Source organism: Cydia fagiglandana, chromosome 9 (genome assembly GCF_963556715.1).
Source record: "Cydia fagiglandana chromosome 9, ilCydFagi1.1, whole genome shotgun sequence".
Lineage (NCBI taxonomy): Eukaryota > Metazoa > Arthropoda > Insecta > Lepidoptera > Tortricidae > Cydia > Cydia fagiglandana.
The window spans coordinates 15,156,150-15,173,350 of NC_085940.1; the positions used below are offsets into that span (position 1 = coordinate 15,156,150).

At 35.4% G+C, this 17,201-nt stretch overlaps 1 protein-coding gene across 1 annotated transcript; it reads left to right on the top strand.

Annotated features, from left to right (window-relative positions):
- On the top strand, nt 1-1,945 carry LOC134667454 (alpha-(1,3)-fucosyltransferase C-like). The gene is made up of 2 exons (XM_063524870.1): nt 1-1,064; nt 1,594-1,945. Exons 1-2 carry the CDS (start codon nt 103-105, stop codon nt 1,859-1,861), a joined length of 1,230 nt encoding a protein of 409 aa, XP_063380940.1. The 5' UTR covers nt 1-102; the 3' UTR covers nt 1,862-1,945.
- Nucleotides 1,946-17,201: the final 15,256 nt, after the last annotated feature.

The following is a 17,201-nucleotide window of genomic DNA, read 5'->3' on the forward strand; positions in this document are numbered from 1 at the left end:
GTGATAAGTTATCGCTACTAAGCTCAGTCGGTGTTGGCCCGAGCCCCGCGGCGCGCGCGTCAGTCCGAGTGGGAACAATCATGCGCGGCGCCCCTCATCACCATGAGACCTCTAGCCAAACTATTCTTTCTAACTTCCTTCCTCTTCGTAACACTGTTCCTATACATGTCTCTAAGAGAAATAAAAAACACGCAACTACTATTTGAGACTAAAAACATCTTCAATATAGAAAAAAACTTAACAAGATTTAATTTTGTTGATAAACTAATAAAAAGTGACAAAAGTGATAAAAAAATCAAGTACATTTTACAGTGGACTAATCCGAATAATGTACCTTTTGTGTATATGCTCGAGGGTAACAAAGTGTTCATAGAGCGAAAGTGTGAATATACCAATTGTTATGTCACTAGTAACAAAAGTCTACTAGGGGACGTTAGTAAGTTCGATGTCATTGCGTTTTCGGGAACTGAAGTCGTTTACTGGCCTATTGAAAACTTAATACCTCCCAAGCGATCTCCGCACCAGAAGTACGTTTTTACTAACATAGAATCAGCTGATAATTACCCATTCTGCTCCAACAAGTTGGATAATTTCTTCAACTGGACATGGACATTTAGATTAGACTCTGAAACTAAATGGGGCTACATAATTGTCAGAGATGCAAACAACAATATCATTGGCCCTAAGAAAGAGATGCATTGGATGAAGTTGCAAGACATGGATCCCGTGAGTGAAAAGCTAAGTGCAGAGTTTAGGAAAAAATCCAAAGCAGCAGCGTGGTTCGTGTCCAATTGCTGGACAAGAAGTCGCCGGGAGAACTTCGCGAGTGACCTGCAAAAAGCCTTAAAGCCCTACGACTTAGAAGTAGATATTTACGGAAAGTGTGGCCCTTACAAATGCGAGCGCGACGACGAAGAAGCATGTTTTCAGATAATAAAGCGGGACTATTATTTTTACCTGTCGTTTGAGAACTCATTAAGTGAGGACTACGTGACTGAAAAACTTCTGTCTGCGTTGAAATACAATGCGATACCTATTGTTTATGGAGGAGCCAATTATACTAGGTAATATTTAATGCATGTGACACGCATGTCCGAACAAAGGAAAACTAAAATGATTTCTAGGTATTTAGGTTGAAGACATTATGAATTAAAACATTACCGTATTAAGGTAGGTTTTTCATTACAATCAAGAATATTATGCAATAGGCATTATTTAACATTTAAAAAGTTCAGAACTTAACTTTTGATCATTCCAAGTTAAAGAAACGTTCAACTTATTTTAGGCATTGCTTATAATTATGCTAGTCATTAACTCGTCGTACAATATAAATGAATTCGTGATAATGATAACAGATAACGTAGGTAGGTCCCAATGTTGAACAATTTGGCTCAAAATCTAAAAATGTGCCGCCAGGGCCACACTTATCTAGAAACTTAAAACATGTGTAGGTATATCAGTGTAGGTATAGTGCTATCAGTCATAATTTTTGTGAGATCGACATGCCAGTAAGCAAAAATCCATTGGCGAAGCACATAAGTACGTTGGTTTGGTACGCCTAAATATCTTTAGAACTGAACTTTTATTTTTCAGATTTATGCCAGACGGAATATACCTGAATGCCAGAGAACTAGGAGCGGAAAAATTAGCAAAGAAAATGAAATACCTTATAGACCATCCCGATGAGTACAAAGAGTATTTCCGATGGAAAAACCATTATTCTTATAGCAGAAGAAACGACTACGCAGAAACTGACGACTATTGTGGTTTCTGTACACTTCTTAATAATGAAGAGATGGTGAAAAAGAAGTCTGTATACAAGAACTTTAAAGAGTGGTGGAATGACCCTCACCGTTGTTAAGAGGAAAGGGGCCGGCCAGTTCTCCATACAAACGTAGCCCTCATTTTCCTCTCTGGATATTAACATTACAAGAAATCTTTTATTACATTTGATGTAGGTATGTATATTAATTATAGTTATGCCCCTTTGTTTATATTTTAATTGCATATTAATAAAAAAAGTATGTGAAAATTTACGCTCCTAAGTCTTAGAAAAAATCAAAAAATTATAAAAGTAAAACGATAGCTATGGTTCTTCTATTGTTAACATACATTAAATTGTGTATTAGTTATTTACGATACTAGTGCCAAAAATAGGAAAGTCGCACGTATATCGTACAACGTTTTATACTATGGCGCTTTAAATTTTCAACGTAATTACAAAATGTACTTATTATAGTACCTGGTGTCGTAATGTAGCACCAGATATACTGTAAAAATATTTCATAGTGTTAATATCCAGGGAGTAATGTGGTCGTCCATTATCCTCTTAATGATATTTTTATCTGGTAAGTGTAAATAGGTGGATCAACTATTTCTTGTTATTTTGCCCTTCAACAAGGAGATAATAGTAATTAATAATTATCTATAGGTTTATCTTGAGTAAAGCCCCTCTAGCACGTAATTGAGTACACTAATATTTATTAATATAAAATAAATTATTAAGGTACATGCACTGGAATATAAAACTATTTACAATTAAAATTACTAAAACTAAAAATTAAAAATACCTATCAAAATTTGGTGTCCTCGGGACGGTGCCCAACACTCAGGCAGCGTTCCCGCGCTGGATTTCGATTGAAATTGTCCGCGCGAGAAAGCTGCCCGCGCGGGGGTCGCCCGTTTGGCCTGTTGCCTCACTATATTTATATATATATAGATATATGTGTGAGTAATTACTTAACTTATCTTTAATAAAAATGAAAAAAGTAAGCCCGTCGTGATTAATAATTATCTGTGAATGCTCGAAAATGGAGACCTAGGCTCTCTGAAACAAGTGACTAAAACACACGAGTTAAACCGTTTAGAAAACTACCGTTTATAATCTACTGACAAAAGGTACTTTTTCATACAATTTCCATTCCATTTCGGGAGAAAACGGTTCCTACTACCTACCCTCTTAATGAAAATAGCGCTGAGAATGTCAGAATGTCATGACTTTACATTGTATTTACGTACCTATTTATCTCATCAATGCAATAAATTATAAGTCACGTCATGTCAATGTCACGTATGTTTGTTGTTATCGCGGAAAATAAATAATTTTATTGGAAAATAGTGACAAATACGTGAAAAACGTGATATCTATGAACAATTACAAAGCTGTGAAATGTACTAATATTATCTAGACGTAGTATATACGACAAATAGACCCGTATGATATATCTAAAATAATAGGAAAAGAAATAACAAAAACATCGTTCGAAAAATTTATCAGTAAAATAATAAACACAATTAAAAAAAATTATAACACATACACAGATGTAATTAATATCTTATATACGTAAATAAACTGACTAATATACATATACATATATAATGTAAGCATGGTAACGAGTGGAAAGAGAAAATTGATCCACCTAAAAGTTGAATCTAGTTTTCTATTCTATAGGTTTTTGATATTGTTTAATGGGTCAATTCTACTTTCATTCCCCTAGCTATAATTATTCGCAGATTCCCAGGACATTTCGCTTAGCTGTTTTGGTTGTAGATTTGGCTTGGCACGAGTTACACAGTCACCAAAAATAAGATGCCAATAAAGCGGAATTTTCTGGGAATTTGCGATTAAGTAATGCCAGGGGAATGAGATTTTTGTAGAATGACCCTAATACATTTTTACTGAGACCAAATATTAATTTTAAAATTACTTCATACTGAATGTTATATTATAATATACTTATCAACATGAAATGTTGTCAGCTTACCTACCAATGTGATTTAGACTGAAACGGCTGTGATTAATTTAGCATTTAGGCAATGAAGTACATAAATATAAAGCAAGAAACTTAACAGTTTTTTTTTTCATTTTATATGACCCTCGGGAATTTGCATTAATATATTTTTGACCACCCGTGACTATACCTCGTGATTATTATTTTATTGGCTTTAAGATAAGGTTTAGTATTAATGGATATTGTAATCAAGTAATCATGCAGCACAAATAAATAAACACAAATCAAAGCTGAAGTGGCAATGGGCAGGCCACATTGCACGCAGAGAAGATGGCCGATGGGGTCGAAAAGTGCTCGAGTGGAGACCACGGACTGGCAAGCGCAGCGTAGGACGTCCACCCCCAAGATGGACAGACGACCTTGTTAAGGTCGCCGGAAGACGCTGTATGCGGGTCGCTTCAAACCGGCACGTATGGAGGTCCAAGGGGGAGGCCTCTATGTTCAGCAGTGGACGTCTTATGGCTGAGATGATGATGATGATGATGATGAAACATGCAGCTTGCCAATTTTTATTAAAGTTTGGTCGGCATTTGCACAATTTAGTTCCATAATACAAATAATTAGCTTAATATTTAAGATAATAATTATAAAGGTGTCAAACGTTCATAAGCGCTGGTTACTAGGTCTACATGAATAAAGTATATTTGACTTTGACAAACATAAGTACAAGGAAAAGTAAATTATTTATCCCCTACTTTAAGTATAAAGATAACATATAAAATTATACAAGTAATAAAATATGGCACTAACATTGATTGGGTCTGTGGGTTAACCCAGCTGCAAATGACGCCATTCTAGTCGCCAGACAGAGTAAATACGCATAGTCATTTTATTATTCTTACAGATATGACCTGTGAGTGATACACTTACTAATAGTATACAATACATACTATAGCAGGCCTATACGGATTTCGAGATAATCACAAGATCTAGGGACGATTTAGAGATCAACTAGATCTACATTAGATATCGACTAGATGTGACTTGGATATCTAAGTCATAACCTGGTCATGACCTGTGTTGTGTACAATAAAGTGATTACTACTACTACTACTACTACTACTATAACTTGTCGAAATCGTTCAAGAGGACCTCCAGAATCGCGGAAACGTCAAATTTGACATATCTATCTTACAAATATCTTTAAATTATCCATATCGTAACTTGTTGAAGTCTAGTAGAAATCTAATTCATTTTCCGAATCGAGCCGCAAGTAACTTCAATAGTAGGTACATGTAGGTACCTACCTATAATTGAAGTGAAGAAGGGCATTTCCATTTAAAGTTGTACCATGACTCACTTGACGAGTTGAAAATAAAATTTGGATTATTTGGTACTTTTTTATGTGATTATATGAGTAAATATATTCTAGTTTACGAAACACAAAAGAGAATCGTCATATTTTTAGCATAAACCAGTTAAAATTAATATTTAATAGGATGAGGGAGGTTTTTTGCGGTCCGTTTGGTTACAAATGGTTTTTGAAATTAGTCAATAAAAGACATACTTGAAGCAAATGTTTTTATGTTTAAAGCATAATAATGTTAATAAACAACCTAAAAACAATCATCATTGTCCAATTTAGAACAAACATTTTTCAAAAAAGGGAATTTTAGGTGGTTTGGTTACGAGGTGGCCCCAAATCGTACGATATTTTTAGGTTTATTAAATAGTTATTGGCATTACTGCCATGTGACGAATAACAATAGTTAGAATTACCAAAACTAGTTATTATTGTCAAAAAAATTAAATATTTTAGTTTATAAACGTTGAATAAACAATAATAAATACTTTTGAAATCAAGGGGACATTTCCAAATGGACACCCATGTAACTTAATGGACAAAGTAAAGACGAGATCACAATAATCAAAAATTTACACAAATACTCAGTGAATAAAAAAAGGACTACAAAATATGTACGAAAATCAGTACATAGAGTTTTAAACATAAGAAACTCAATATTACTTAATAAAATATGACTTATTGATTGCACATGAATGAAATAAGTATAGACAAAGTCACGGTAAAAACTATACATAATCAATGTGCGTGCGACTTTACCGTGTCCTTTTGGTTACATTTTTCTAGTCCGGCTATATGTTACGCTTCAAATTGTAACCAAAAGGACGTAACGATTTATCTGATCCAGAATTAAATCTATTCAAAATAATACAAAACTAACCGCAATGATCAACTTATGTGCTTGATAAATAACTATATGAAACATGGTTTTATTTAATATTAACAGTGTTTTAGTTACTTAAGGTTCAAGCTGCATAAATAGGTGAACAAAACGGACAAAACATTGAGTAAAATTACCGGTCACACACCAGCACGCCTTGGAGGTTGCGTTTTGACTGTTATAAATCAAATTTGACGTTTAAACAAGCTTTATCCAGGGTCACAGGGTTTCCAGGATGAAAAAAAAACCTAAAATATTGGTAAAAAGTATTTCGCTAAGTAGCGAAAACTGCGTAACCAACCTGGACTATGTAGGCCAAGCAATAAGAAGTTATAGAGGGAAATGCTAGGAACACAATTTTTGACTACGTAACTTTGTTTGGACTAGTTAGGAGGTGAACATATCAAAAGTCCCCGGCCGTAGCCCCGGTGCTGGGGGGTAGAGGGGGGAAAGAAGGTCTCATTTTTCGGTTTTTCACTTATATCTTGGAAATTTTGCGTCTTAGCGACATGACTACTAAGACAAACCAAAAGCTGATAAAATTTGTTACAAGTTTTATTCAGTCAAGTTTTTCGATATCTTGAATAGTTTTTGAGATATCCGCTCTTGAAAGTTTATTTAGGGCTTTCAATTTTATCTTGATATCTACATTAGTGACGCTGCTAGACCGTGTTTGGTATCATTTTGTATAAATCGGGGGTGCTGAATTCAGTTTTGGTATCACATTGACACCATTCCTAAGAAAAAACATATAAACTTTAAACAAATACCTTTTTTTTTAAATTCCTCTTCACGCTTAAACCGCTCAACCGATTTAATTGAAATTTGGTATACAGATATTTCGAGTCCCAAGACAGGACATAAGATACTTTTTATCTCAATAATCATCCTTTAAAGTTGTGAAATGGAGTATGGGGGGAATTCAACTTCGTCGACGAAACTGAATTCCTGAGGTTAATACTGCTCAAGGTAAGGTTTGAAGTCATGTTTGGTATCACTTTCATCTAAATCACAGATGTATTCCGTCCTAAATTTCATCTAAACCGGTTCAGCGGTTATTGACTCCCCATACAAACTTCCACCCCACTTTTCACACCCTCAAAAGATGCTTTTGGTTATAAAAACTATCCTATGTCGTGTGTCGAGATTTAAACTATTTCTATACCAAATTTCAACGAAATTGGTTCAGCGGTTTAAGCGTGAAGAGGGATTTAAAAAAATATTTATTTTTAAATTTTGGGTTTACTTCGGAATGGTGTCAATGTGATAACATAAATGAATTCAGCACCCCCGATTTATACGAAAATGATACCAAACATGGCCTAACAGCTTCACTGACGTAGATATCAAGATAAAATTAAAATCCCTAAATAAACTTTCAAGAGCGGGTATCTCAAAAACTATTCATGATATCGAAAAACTTGACAGGATAAAACTTGTAACTAATTTTATCAGCTTTCGGTTTGTCTTAGTAGTCATGTCGCTAAGACGCAAAGTTTCCAAGATATCAATGAAAAACCGAAAACTTCTATCTTCTTCCCCCCCTCTACCCCCCAGCAGCGGGGCTACAGCCGGGGACTTTTGATATGTTCACCTCCTAACTAGTCCAAACAAAGTTACGGAGTCAAAAATTGTGTTCCTAGCATTTCCCTCTACAACATTTTTTGAGCATTCATTTCCTGACCTAATGTCCGTTTCACGATTTTGCGGGGACAACGTTTTTATCGAAATTAAACCCTATTATGGATGTTTTTAAAGCTCTTTTTCATCAATAACACATTTTCCAACATTTAAACTATGCCCGGAATGGATTACTTGGTGTTGCCTTCATAGAAAAAATATGTGTAAAAGTCCATCAAAAATTGAAGTCCGTGAAGGGGACAGTACTACAGAGTGATTTAATCATATTTAAAAACCTGATTTTAAGTAAGAAAAAAGTGATTTATTGTGCATTAAACTTAATAAATGATGTGTCTATATAATATATTTCAATAAAAAACATCATTTGCCCAGTTAAAAAATTCGTCTTAAGAGTAAAACGCAAAAAATGTAAGGGGACATGCGAAAAACTCGAGGGTACAACTTTAAATGGAAATGCCCAGAAACATTGACATTATGACATTATTAAATCTAATGTCTAGTTAATTTCATTTTTACGTGTAACTATATTTTTTCTTTGTCTTTTCTTTTACTATGTAGTTTCACAGTGCCTTGGTTTTATACTGTAATGCTGTGTTACTTATTTGATCAATAAAATAATAATACAATTATTACTTTTTATATGCGCTCAATTATCTTCGTTGATACTACGCCGTTCACATTCTATTGGACGTGGATTTGATTCGATTTTTCAAATATAGGTATTTTATAACTTTCACTATCGAGCCAACTATTTAATTGTTTGCATGAATATGACGTACTTATGATCTGGATTCTGTTAAGTATTGATTTCACATTGAAATGATAGAAGCTCTATAAAAATAATAAAATACAAGATAAATGCACCCACTCTATCCAACTTTACATAACTACCTACGTAATCATTTCTGACTTCCCTTCAGTTTTTCTGAACGTATCCTTGTTTAAGGTCACCATGTCAAAATGAGTGTTATATGTAATTGTAAGTAGGTATTCCGCACCCCATGTGGTACAAGCATAGACTAGGAATCCTTAGAGCTTAGAGCAATTATTTCATGCAATCGGATGATGCCAAAAATAGTAAAATCCTTTTTTATAAATAAACACGCTAAAATAAATTATTTATTGATAATTTTACTCCTGCGATTTAAAAAAGTAATTTTTTCTACTTATTTTTACATAAATACAATACGCTCTAATAAAAACTTAAACATCCGTGATTTTTGGTTGCAAAGTATTGTGCTTGTATCACTTCAGGTATTTATAACATTTGGTGGATTCATTTACTAATAATTAAGAACAAACTCTGATGTGGTTTTTCTTACATACATATTTTAGCAAAATCAACTAGATCGCAGAATATTTAATAGTGTGTATTAAATTTAATGGCTCACGACTCTCACGAGGAGACTGGTTAATTCCACAGTAAGAAGTAACGTGAGACATCGTAACGATAAAGATTTAAGTGTTAGAGACGATAAGCGTTTTACTTTTTATACCTATTGTCACTCTGTGATTGAAGAACCTTATACAGGATGGGCCAAATTGTAGGGCCAATAACGGTCGTAATTTGGCTTAATATTATCAACGACGTTTTCACGTAGGATATAATGTGTATTAAAAATCAAACCACAAGTTATTTTTAAAAGTCGCCGAACAAATGTTGGTCAGTATGAGGAGTAGGTACAGCCTACAGTTTAATTTTTTGCTCATATTTATTTTTCGTGGACTTAAAGCAGTTAAAATTAAGTAGTTCTTCGTAGATCTCTGGCATAGTGTATACCAGTTACAACTGTATTAACCTTTTCGACGCCATGTCAAATACAAAAGGTGTCACTCGGACGACAAGTCAGATAAGATAAGATAAAAGATAAAAAATAGTTTATTCAAGTAGGCATATTACAATGCGCTTATGAACGTCAAATAAACCTTTACCGGCTCCAACCGTACACCTCTGCCCCGAGAAGATTTAAATCCCCCCTCAATTGGAGGAGGGTATCCCAATATGGGACCGGCAACAAACTCGGCGGGACACATCTTTTCAAAACATTATTACATCTTATAATTAACATGCATTACGAGTAATTAATACAATTTAAATTACTATAGAATTCATGCAATTATACTCAGTGAGTACATAACTTTATAGAATTTGATATAAAAAATAAACATATATGCACATGAAATCACAAATACGTAGCTCTTTCAGAAAACAAATCAAATCTTACAAAAGGAAAAGAAAATAAAATCAATAAAAGAAATGAGAATACATATTATATGAATCTAACTGATTGTTATGAGATGCTTTCATACAATTTGATGTGCTTTCTTACCTGAGCTGAGTCACCTTTAACTCTACACATAATACAATGTTTTTAATTGCTACTTGTCGTTATTACAGTTTCTGGTTTGGACCATGCATGTTTGTCTGTCAAGTAGTCCTCGACTCTGTAATAAGCCTTCAACATCAATGACTTTTTTAAGTAATTCTTAAGAGCTGGAAAGGGTAATCTTAAAGCATCCTCAGGTAACTTGTTATAAAAATGAATGCATTGCCCAACGAATGACTTCTGTACTTTACGAACACGAAACTTTCTGATAGCAAGCTTCTAAGTCACCGAAGTGTCAAAACTGAAATTGAACTTTATGCATATGCACGTAGGTCAATGTTGCTCTGTGGTCTGTGACCGATTAATCCGTCTTTGGCGTTGAACCTGCGGTGCGGATATATCGGTCATTGGCGTCCAAAAAGTTAGCTGTATCACTTTTGTCCCGTCTTCTAATGCAGGCGCGATTGGCATCCAGATAACCATTTTGTGGCCTTAAGCTTAGTGCGTATAAGCGACGTTTGACCTTTCAAAGATATACTTAGAGTCAATTTGTTCACCTAAATGCTTCTGGAGGCATAGCCAAAATGAAAGGATAGAAAACCCTAGGCTAGGGCCCCATTTATCTAATGGTACCAAGTCTTATATTTTGTAGCCAAAACTGCCTATTTTTGTCTAAAAACATATGGGGAAAATATCACAGTCATAATAATCAATAAAAAACGTTTTTCAATTCCACCCTTTCGCACAACCCTGACTCCGGACAATAGGGTTCGGATAAGGGATAAGGAAGGCCCATGAGAATCCACCCTAAGATTAAGATCAAACGAGACTTTTTCCTAATGGGGTATTCGCGCCATTATTTTACCGTGAACCAACCATATTTCGAACAGAAGGGTTTTTTAATATATTAGAAAATGGTTTTGTAACACAGGCAAAAGAAATAACAGCGAGAAAATGACAAATCATATCGTCTTAACTTAAATATTAGGTACCTTCAAATAATTTAATCAATAAACAAAACGACTGTATTAAATTAATTGATAATACGAAGTTTGGCTCATTTATCAACATTAATATCCACCGAAGTTTCCTTTCCTAGAAAATAATCCGTCTTTCGTTATGCGAAGATTCTTCAAATAAATAAGATTTCAAGTGCAATAAAGGGCCATTTATCTATCTTCTATATATATAAATGCAAGTGTCCTGACTGACTGACTGACTGACTGACTGACTGATTCATCAACGCAGAGCCGAAACTACAAAAGCCAGAACGTTGAAATTTGCACACCAGATTGTATTTATAAAGTGTACAAGAGATAAGAAGCGATTTTGAGAAATTCAACCCCTAAGGGGGTTAAAAAGGGGATGAAAGTTAGTATGGGGTTAAAGTTTTCTTTTAAGCTAGGAATTTGAAACTTCGTAAAAAGATATATTATTAAACTACAAGAAAACTAATTTCAGCGTTTTTGAAAATTTATCCCCTGAGGTGGTGAAAAAGGGGTTGAAAGTTTGTATGGATATCAAAAAAAATTCCGAGTGGTGGACTTGAATCTTTGTATTTAGGGATATTATTAGAAAACAGGAAAAGTAATTTCAGCGTTTTGTAAAATTCATCCCCTAACAGGGTTAAAAAGGGGTTGAAAATTTTAATCCATTACAAATGCTTTGAAACTTCTTAGAAAGGCATAATAACCGATAAAAAAAAAAGTGATTGCAATGTTTTGGAAATTCAACCCCTAAGGGGGTTAAAAAGGGGATGAAAGTTCGTCTTCGGGTGCAAATTTTATTTTAAGCTAGGAACTTGAAACTTTGTAAAAACGTATCAAATTCAAAAACAAGAAAACTAATTTCAGCGTTTTAAAAAATTCATCCCCCAAGGTGGTGAAAAAGGGGTTGAAAGTTTGTATGGATATCAAAAATTTTTTCGAGCGCGGGACTTGAATCTTTGTATTTGGGGATATTATTAGAAGACAATAAAAGTCATTTCAGCGTTTTGTAAAATTCATCCCCTAACAGGGTTAAAAAGGGGATGAAAGTTTGTATGGGGTTAAAGTTTTCTTTTGAGCTAGGAATTTGAAACTTCGTTAAAAGATATATTATTAAAATACAAGAAAACTAATTTCAGCGTTTTTGAAAATTCATCCCTTAAGGTGGTGAAAAAGGGGTTGAAAGTTTGTATGGATATCAAACATTTTTTCGAGTGTTGGACTTGAATCTTTGTATTTAGGAATATTACTAGAAGACAGGAAAAGTAATTTCAGCGTTTTGTAAATTTCATCCCCTAACATGGTTAAAAAAGGGGTTGAAAGTTTGAATCCATTACAAATGGTTTTGAAACTCCTTAGAAAGGCATAATAGCCGATTACAAAAAAAAGTAATTGCAACGTTTTTGGAATTTCAACCCCTAAGGGGACTAAAAAGGGGATGAAAGTTCGTCTGCGGGTGCAAATTTTATTTTAAGCATGGAACTTGAAACTTTGTAAAAACGTTTTAAACTAAAATGCAAGAAAACTAATATCAGCGTTTTTGAAAATTCATCCCCTATGGTGGTGAAAACGGGGTTGAAAGTTTGTATGGATATCATACATTTTTTCGAGCGCGGGATTTGAATCTTTGTATTTGGGGATATTATTAGATGACCATAAAAGTGATTTCAGCGATTTGTAAAATTCATCCCCTAGCAGGGTTAAAATGGGGTTCAAAGTTAGAATCCATTACAAATGCTTTGAAACTTCTTAGAAAGACATATTAGCCGATTACAAAAAAAGTAATTGCAACGTTTTTGAAAATTCAAGCCCTAAGGGGGTTAAAAAGGGGATGAAAGTTCGTCTTGGGGTGTCAATTTAATTTTAAGCTAGGAGCTTGAACTTTTTGCAAAAAAAAAGGTATTAAATTAAAAAACATGAAAACTAATTCAAGCATTTTGAAAATCATCCCCCAAGGTGGTGAGAAAGGGGTTGAAAGTTTGTATGGAGATCAGATATTTTGTGAGTGCCGAACTTGAATCTTTGTATAAGGGCATAGGTACCTATTATGAGAATACAAAAAAGTAATTTCAGCAACCAAAATCAAAATCCACTTGACTTAAAACTTCATACAACGTGCTAAAAAAGAAAAGTACTTAATTTCAACATTGCTTGGATATGAAAATTATAGGTACTAAAGATATGTAAAATGTTGAAGATAAGATTCCACGCGGACGAAGTCGCGGGCAACAGCTAGTTATTAATAAAGAAGATCAAATTTATAACTAATTGACCTATCTTCATCAGCTGCAATAGCTAAGCCGGGGAATGTAAAATTACCACAGCAAATAACTACAAGTGTTGTATGTATGTATATACCGGGTGTGGCCTGTAATACGAGCAAAAAATTAAACTGTAGGCTGTACTCCTCATACTGGCCAACATTTGTTCAGCAACTTTTAAAAATAACTTGTGGTTTAATTTTTAACACACTTTAAAGTTTATTCTAAGACGCAATGTATTGCGAATTTTGTTATGCTTAAGGCGTGACAAGCAACGTCAATCACCATGATATGGCGTGGCGATGGCGTCCATTGACGGTAATATTTATTTTGTATAAAAAATAGGGACTACATACTTCATAATTTTTAAAAGTTGTTGAACAAAAGTGTCACCGTTTGAGGAGTACGATCTATGTTTTAAGTTTTTATATCTATGTTTATTATATTTAAGTATTTACTCGTGTCACAGGCCACACCCGGTATATGTAAACACCTTACTGTAAGTACATAAGACAGGTTAAAGTATAATTAAACATAAATAATACAATGTGGTGTTATTATTATAGAACTTTTCGCTTACACGTGCTTAATATCGAACTTTGCACTCTCGTTGCAAAAATAACTATGTTTATAATAAGGATAAAAAACAATTTTATCTCTGAGCTCAACTTAAGTAGGCATCTACTTAGTTGGACTAAAAACAAAATGTTTTAAAAGTTTAATAATTCGTAGGTTTAAAACAAGAACATAATTTTGACCCAATGCTTTAAGTGCTATAAGTGCTAATATTGGTCAAATCGAGCCCGTGGATTTTGGAACCCCGACAATTGATCCAAGATTTCATCAAAATATTATCTCTAATACGCGGCCTTCACAAGTTAATCGATCGCAAGTCAATATTTCCATTAGCGAGGGGCCACAAGATTAATACAGAATACAAACTTAAATAGCAGATGCCTCGCAATCTGTCAATTCTTCTTTGTAAAGTATATGATGCTTTCATATGTTGTCTTCAAGGGTGCCTGTAAGGAACGTTTATCTGCCTGTTTTACTTGACACTTGAACTTATCTGCGCTAATGTTCGTAGCGCTACGTCGTAGCCGATATTATTATTTTCCCGCTATGTCGCGAAAATGCTGCGTAGAACTAGGTATAAGCTGCCTAGGTATAAGCGCGCCCTTGCTGTGCTAGACAGCAAGGGCGCGACAATATCTCGTTACATATGTGTGCGAGAGGTTAGTAGGAGATTGTTAATTTGCCTGGCTCACATTTGCTAAAGAATACCGAAGTAGAACAACTAATAGCCGAGCCGAATATAATAGATGAGACCAAAGCGCCTCTCCGCTGGGTTGGCCACCACGAAAGGATGGGTGAAGATCGGGCAGCCAAAAGGGCCTATACGGGTCGACCGTCTGGATGCCGTCCTGTTCCTAATTATAGTTGGGCAGAGTGGAGGCAGATCTTCGTGAGCTCTGGCGTCGGCGAAAGCTGCGTTATGCCGCTCTGAGGGCTTACCGCGAACCACGTTCGAAGTGTTGTCTCCCTATCAACCTTACGGACAAATTTACAAGTGCAATAGAGAGGCAACACGTCTAACGTGGTTCGCGGTAAGCCCTCTGGACCGAGCAATGTGGCGTGCTCTTGTGTTGGAGGCCAAGACTCATTTTGGGTCGCACCAGTCAAGTATTTAAGTAAGTAAGTATTCGTCTCGCGACTAATCGCATATGTAAATGCGACTCAACTAACTGCCTGCAGCTGCTCTGTGGCGAGGCATGTTGAGGCTTGTGATGCAAATTGCAGTCGCGCGAGGCGTTATCGCCTCCCCCAGAAGCCTTTAATTAAAACTAACAGCATATAACACGTTTACACCGACGCGCCGGGAAGCAGTTATAAGATATTTGCACACGCAAATCTTATGGCCGACACACTTGGCTTTTTGAGCAAATATGGTGTCGTCACTTTCATTTGTGATAATATAGAATGAGGTGGAACACGAACATTTTGGCTAATACCAGGCGTGTCTCACTCCGCGATTTCGTCGCTTTGCTACAGGTAGCTAAAAGTACATCCGTTCGGCCTCAATTTTGGGGTTTGCCATAAGCCGCGCGTGGCGCTGTCGCCACCTAGCGGCCATATCTGTGCTGATCGTAACAGACGCGTTTTGCTAGAGAGTCTTTCTGTTGTACTTAGTACTATTATTTATTCTGTGCTAATATGATATTGTCTTTGACCAAGTTTGACAGAATCGCGGGATTTCTTGAGAGTACCTACTCATTCGCTTTGTGCCTGACTGTTGGCGTATTGTCAATTTGCATGTTAATAGCTTTTGTGCAAACATTAGTTCAAAAAATAACGGTGCGTTTTAGACCTACGATCGTGATTCTTTTCCTATGGAGATAGAAATTAACTACGAGTGTATAAGTAATTTATAGTAAGCCTAATAATTGTGACGTTCCATGGAAAAAGGTACCTTATGGCGGCCGGCGCTTACGTCGCATGGCGCCGCAATAATATTGGAGCGGCGTTAATAATAGCGTAAGCGCCAACCCCCATAAGGTACCTTTACCCGTGGGACGTCACAATTAGCTATTTATGATCATGAGCTTGAGCGAGGTTTCCAAGTATGTAGTAATTACGATTATAATGTCACAATGTCAGGTAAACAAGTTTTATTTACCCTGTTATTTCAATAGCCGTTATCAAATATTTATAGGTATGTGTCCTGCAATTCATGCATACATAAGCGCGTATTACATACATAAATTAAATAAATAAATATCGAACATTAATTTATTTTGAAATCCGACACAAAGTAGGTATATTATTACATTTCAAATATTGTTAACGATTATTACTCACAACAACAACGGGATTAAATCGCGTAAATTTAAATTTACCTCCGACGTTTCGAGGACGGCAGTGTATTGTTCACGATATTTTGTGAAACGGAGTACTCAGCTCAACCATCGGAAATCCATGGTACACCGCCCCCCTTTCGAAAGTGACTTGAAAAAAGGTCGATATGATAAACGCAATAATAGCTCTCTGTGCTTTCATGTGTGTTGTACAGTCGCCATGAGATATATCGGAGCGGCCAAGGTGCTCAAAAATATCTGAACACAAACTCTAGCGCCTTGACAATAGAGGCGTGTTCAGATATTTGTGAGTACCCTGGCCGCTTTGATATATCTGATCGCTATACTGTACTAGCATATGCTAAGTGATTTCCCTTAGAAACCGATCACAAGAGTTCGTGCTTATCTCAGCTCTGGCGATCTCTTTCTTACCCTGTGGGTTCTCAACACGCTGCCCGCGATGCAAGATAAGATTTGCAATTAGTTAGAAAGTTTGAGGCTTAGGTATTCTGGCTATGAATTTGATCTGGATTTGATATGGACATGAGCTGTCAAAGTGACGACAGAAGCGGCACTTTTGACTATGACAGACTATATTCAGAATCAATCCAGATCATATTCATAATAATATGTTATCACAATCAGAATAAGCTTCATTGTTAGTCTAGATATGTTGGCGTTTGAATATCGAACTGACGAAGACAAGAATACCTAGATATATGTTTTCGTATGCTTCTGTCAAGCTCTGTAAAATATTCTATCTTCTAACGTTATCTTTCGCTTACCTAGATGTAGGTAAGCGAAAGATATCTTTTGATACTTTAGCGGGACTGAGTAGAGTGAGTAAAAGACTCCGTTGACTGGATCTTAGATTGATTTATTCAATCATACCCAGGCGTTTTATACATCCTGTTATCTTTACGACACATACAACATCTCAACTGAATCAGCGCGTGCTCTAATCTATACTAAGCTATCGACACGCGCTGATTATATTATGCTGACCGCCATAGTTACTTAGTTTACAATTTTGTTAGTGTCATAATCATAACCCACATATTTTGAGTTTGCAAACATTTCTTTCAACTTTACCTGTTCGACTACATGTAGGTATGTATGCAAATTCCTATAATCCATGGGGCGGAATTCACGGACTT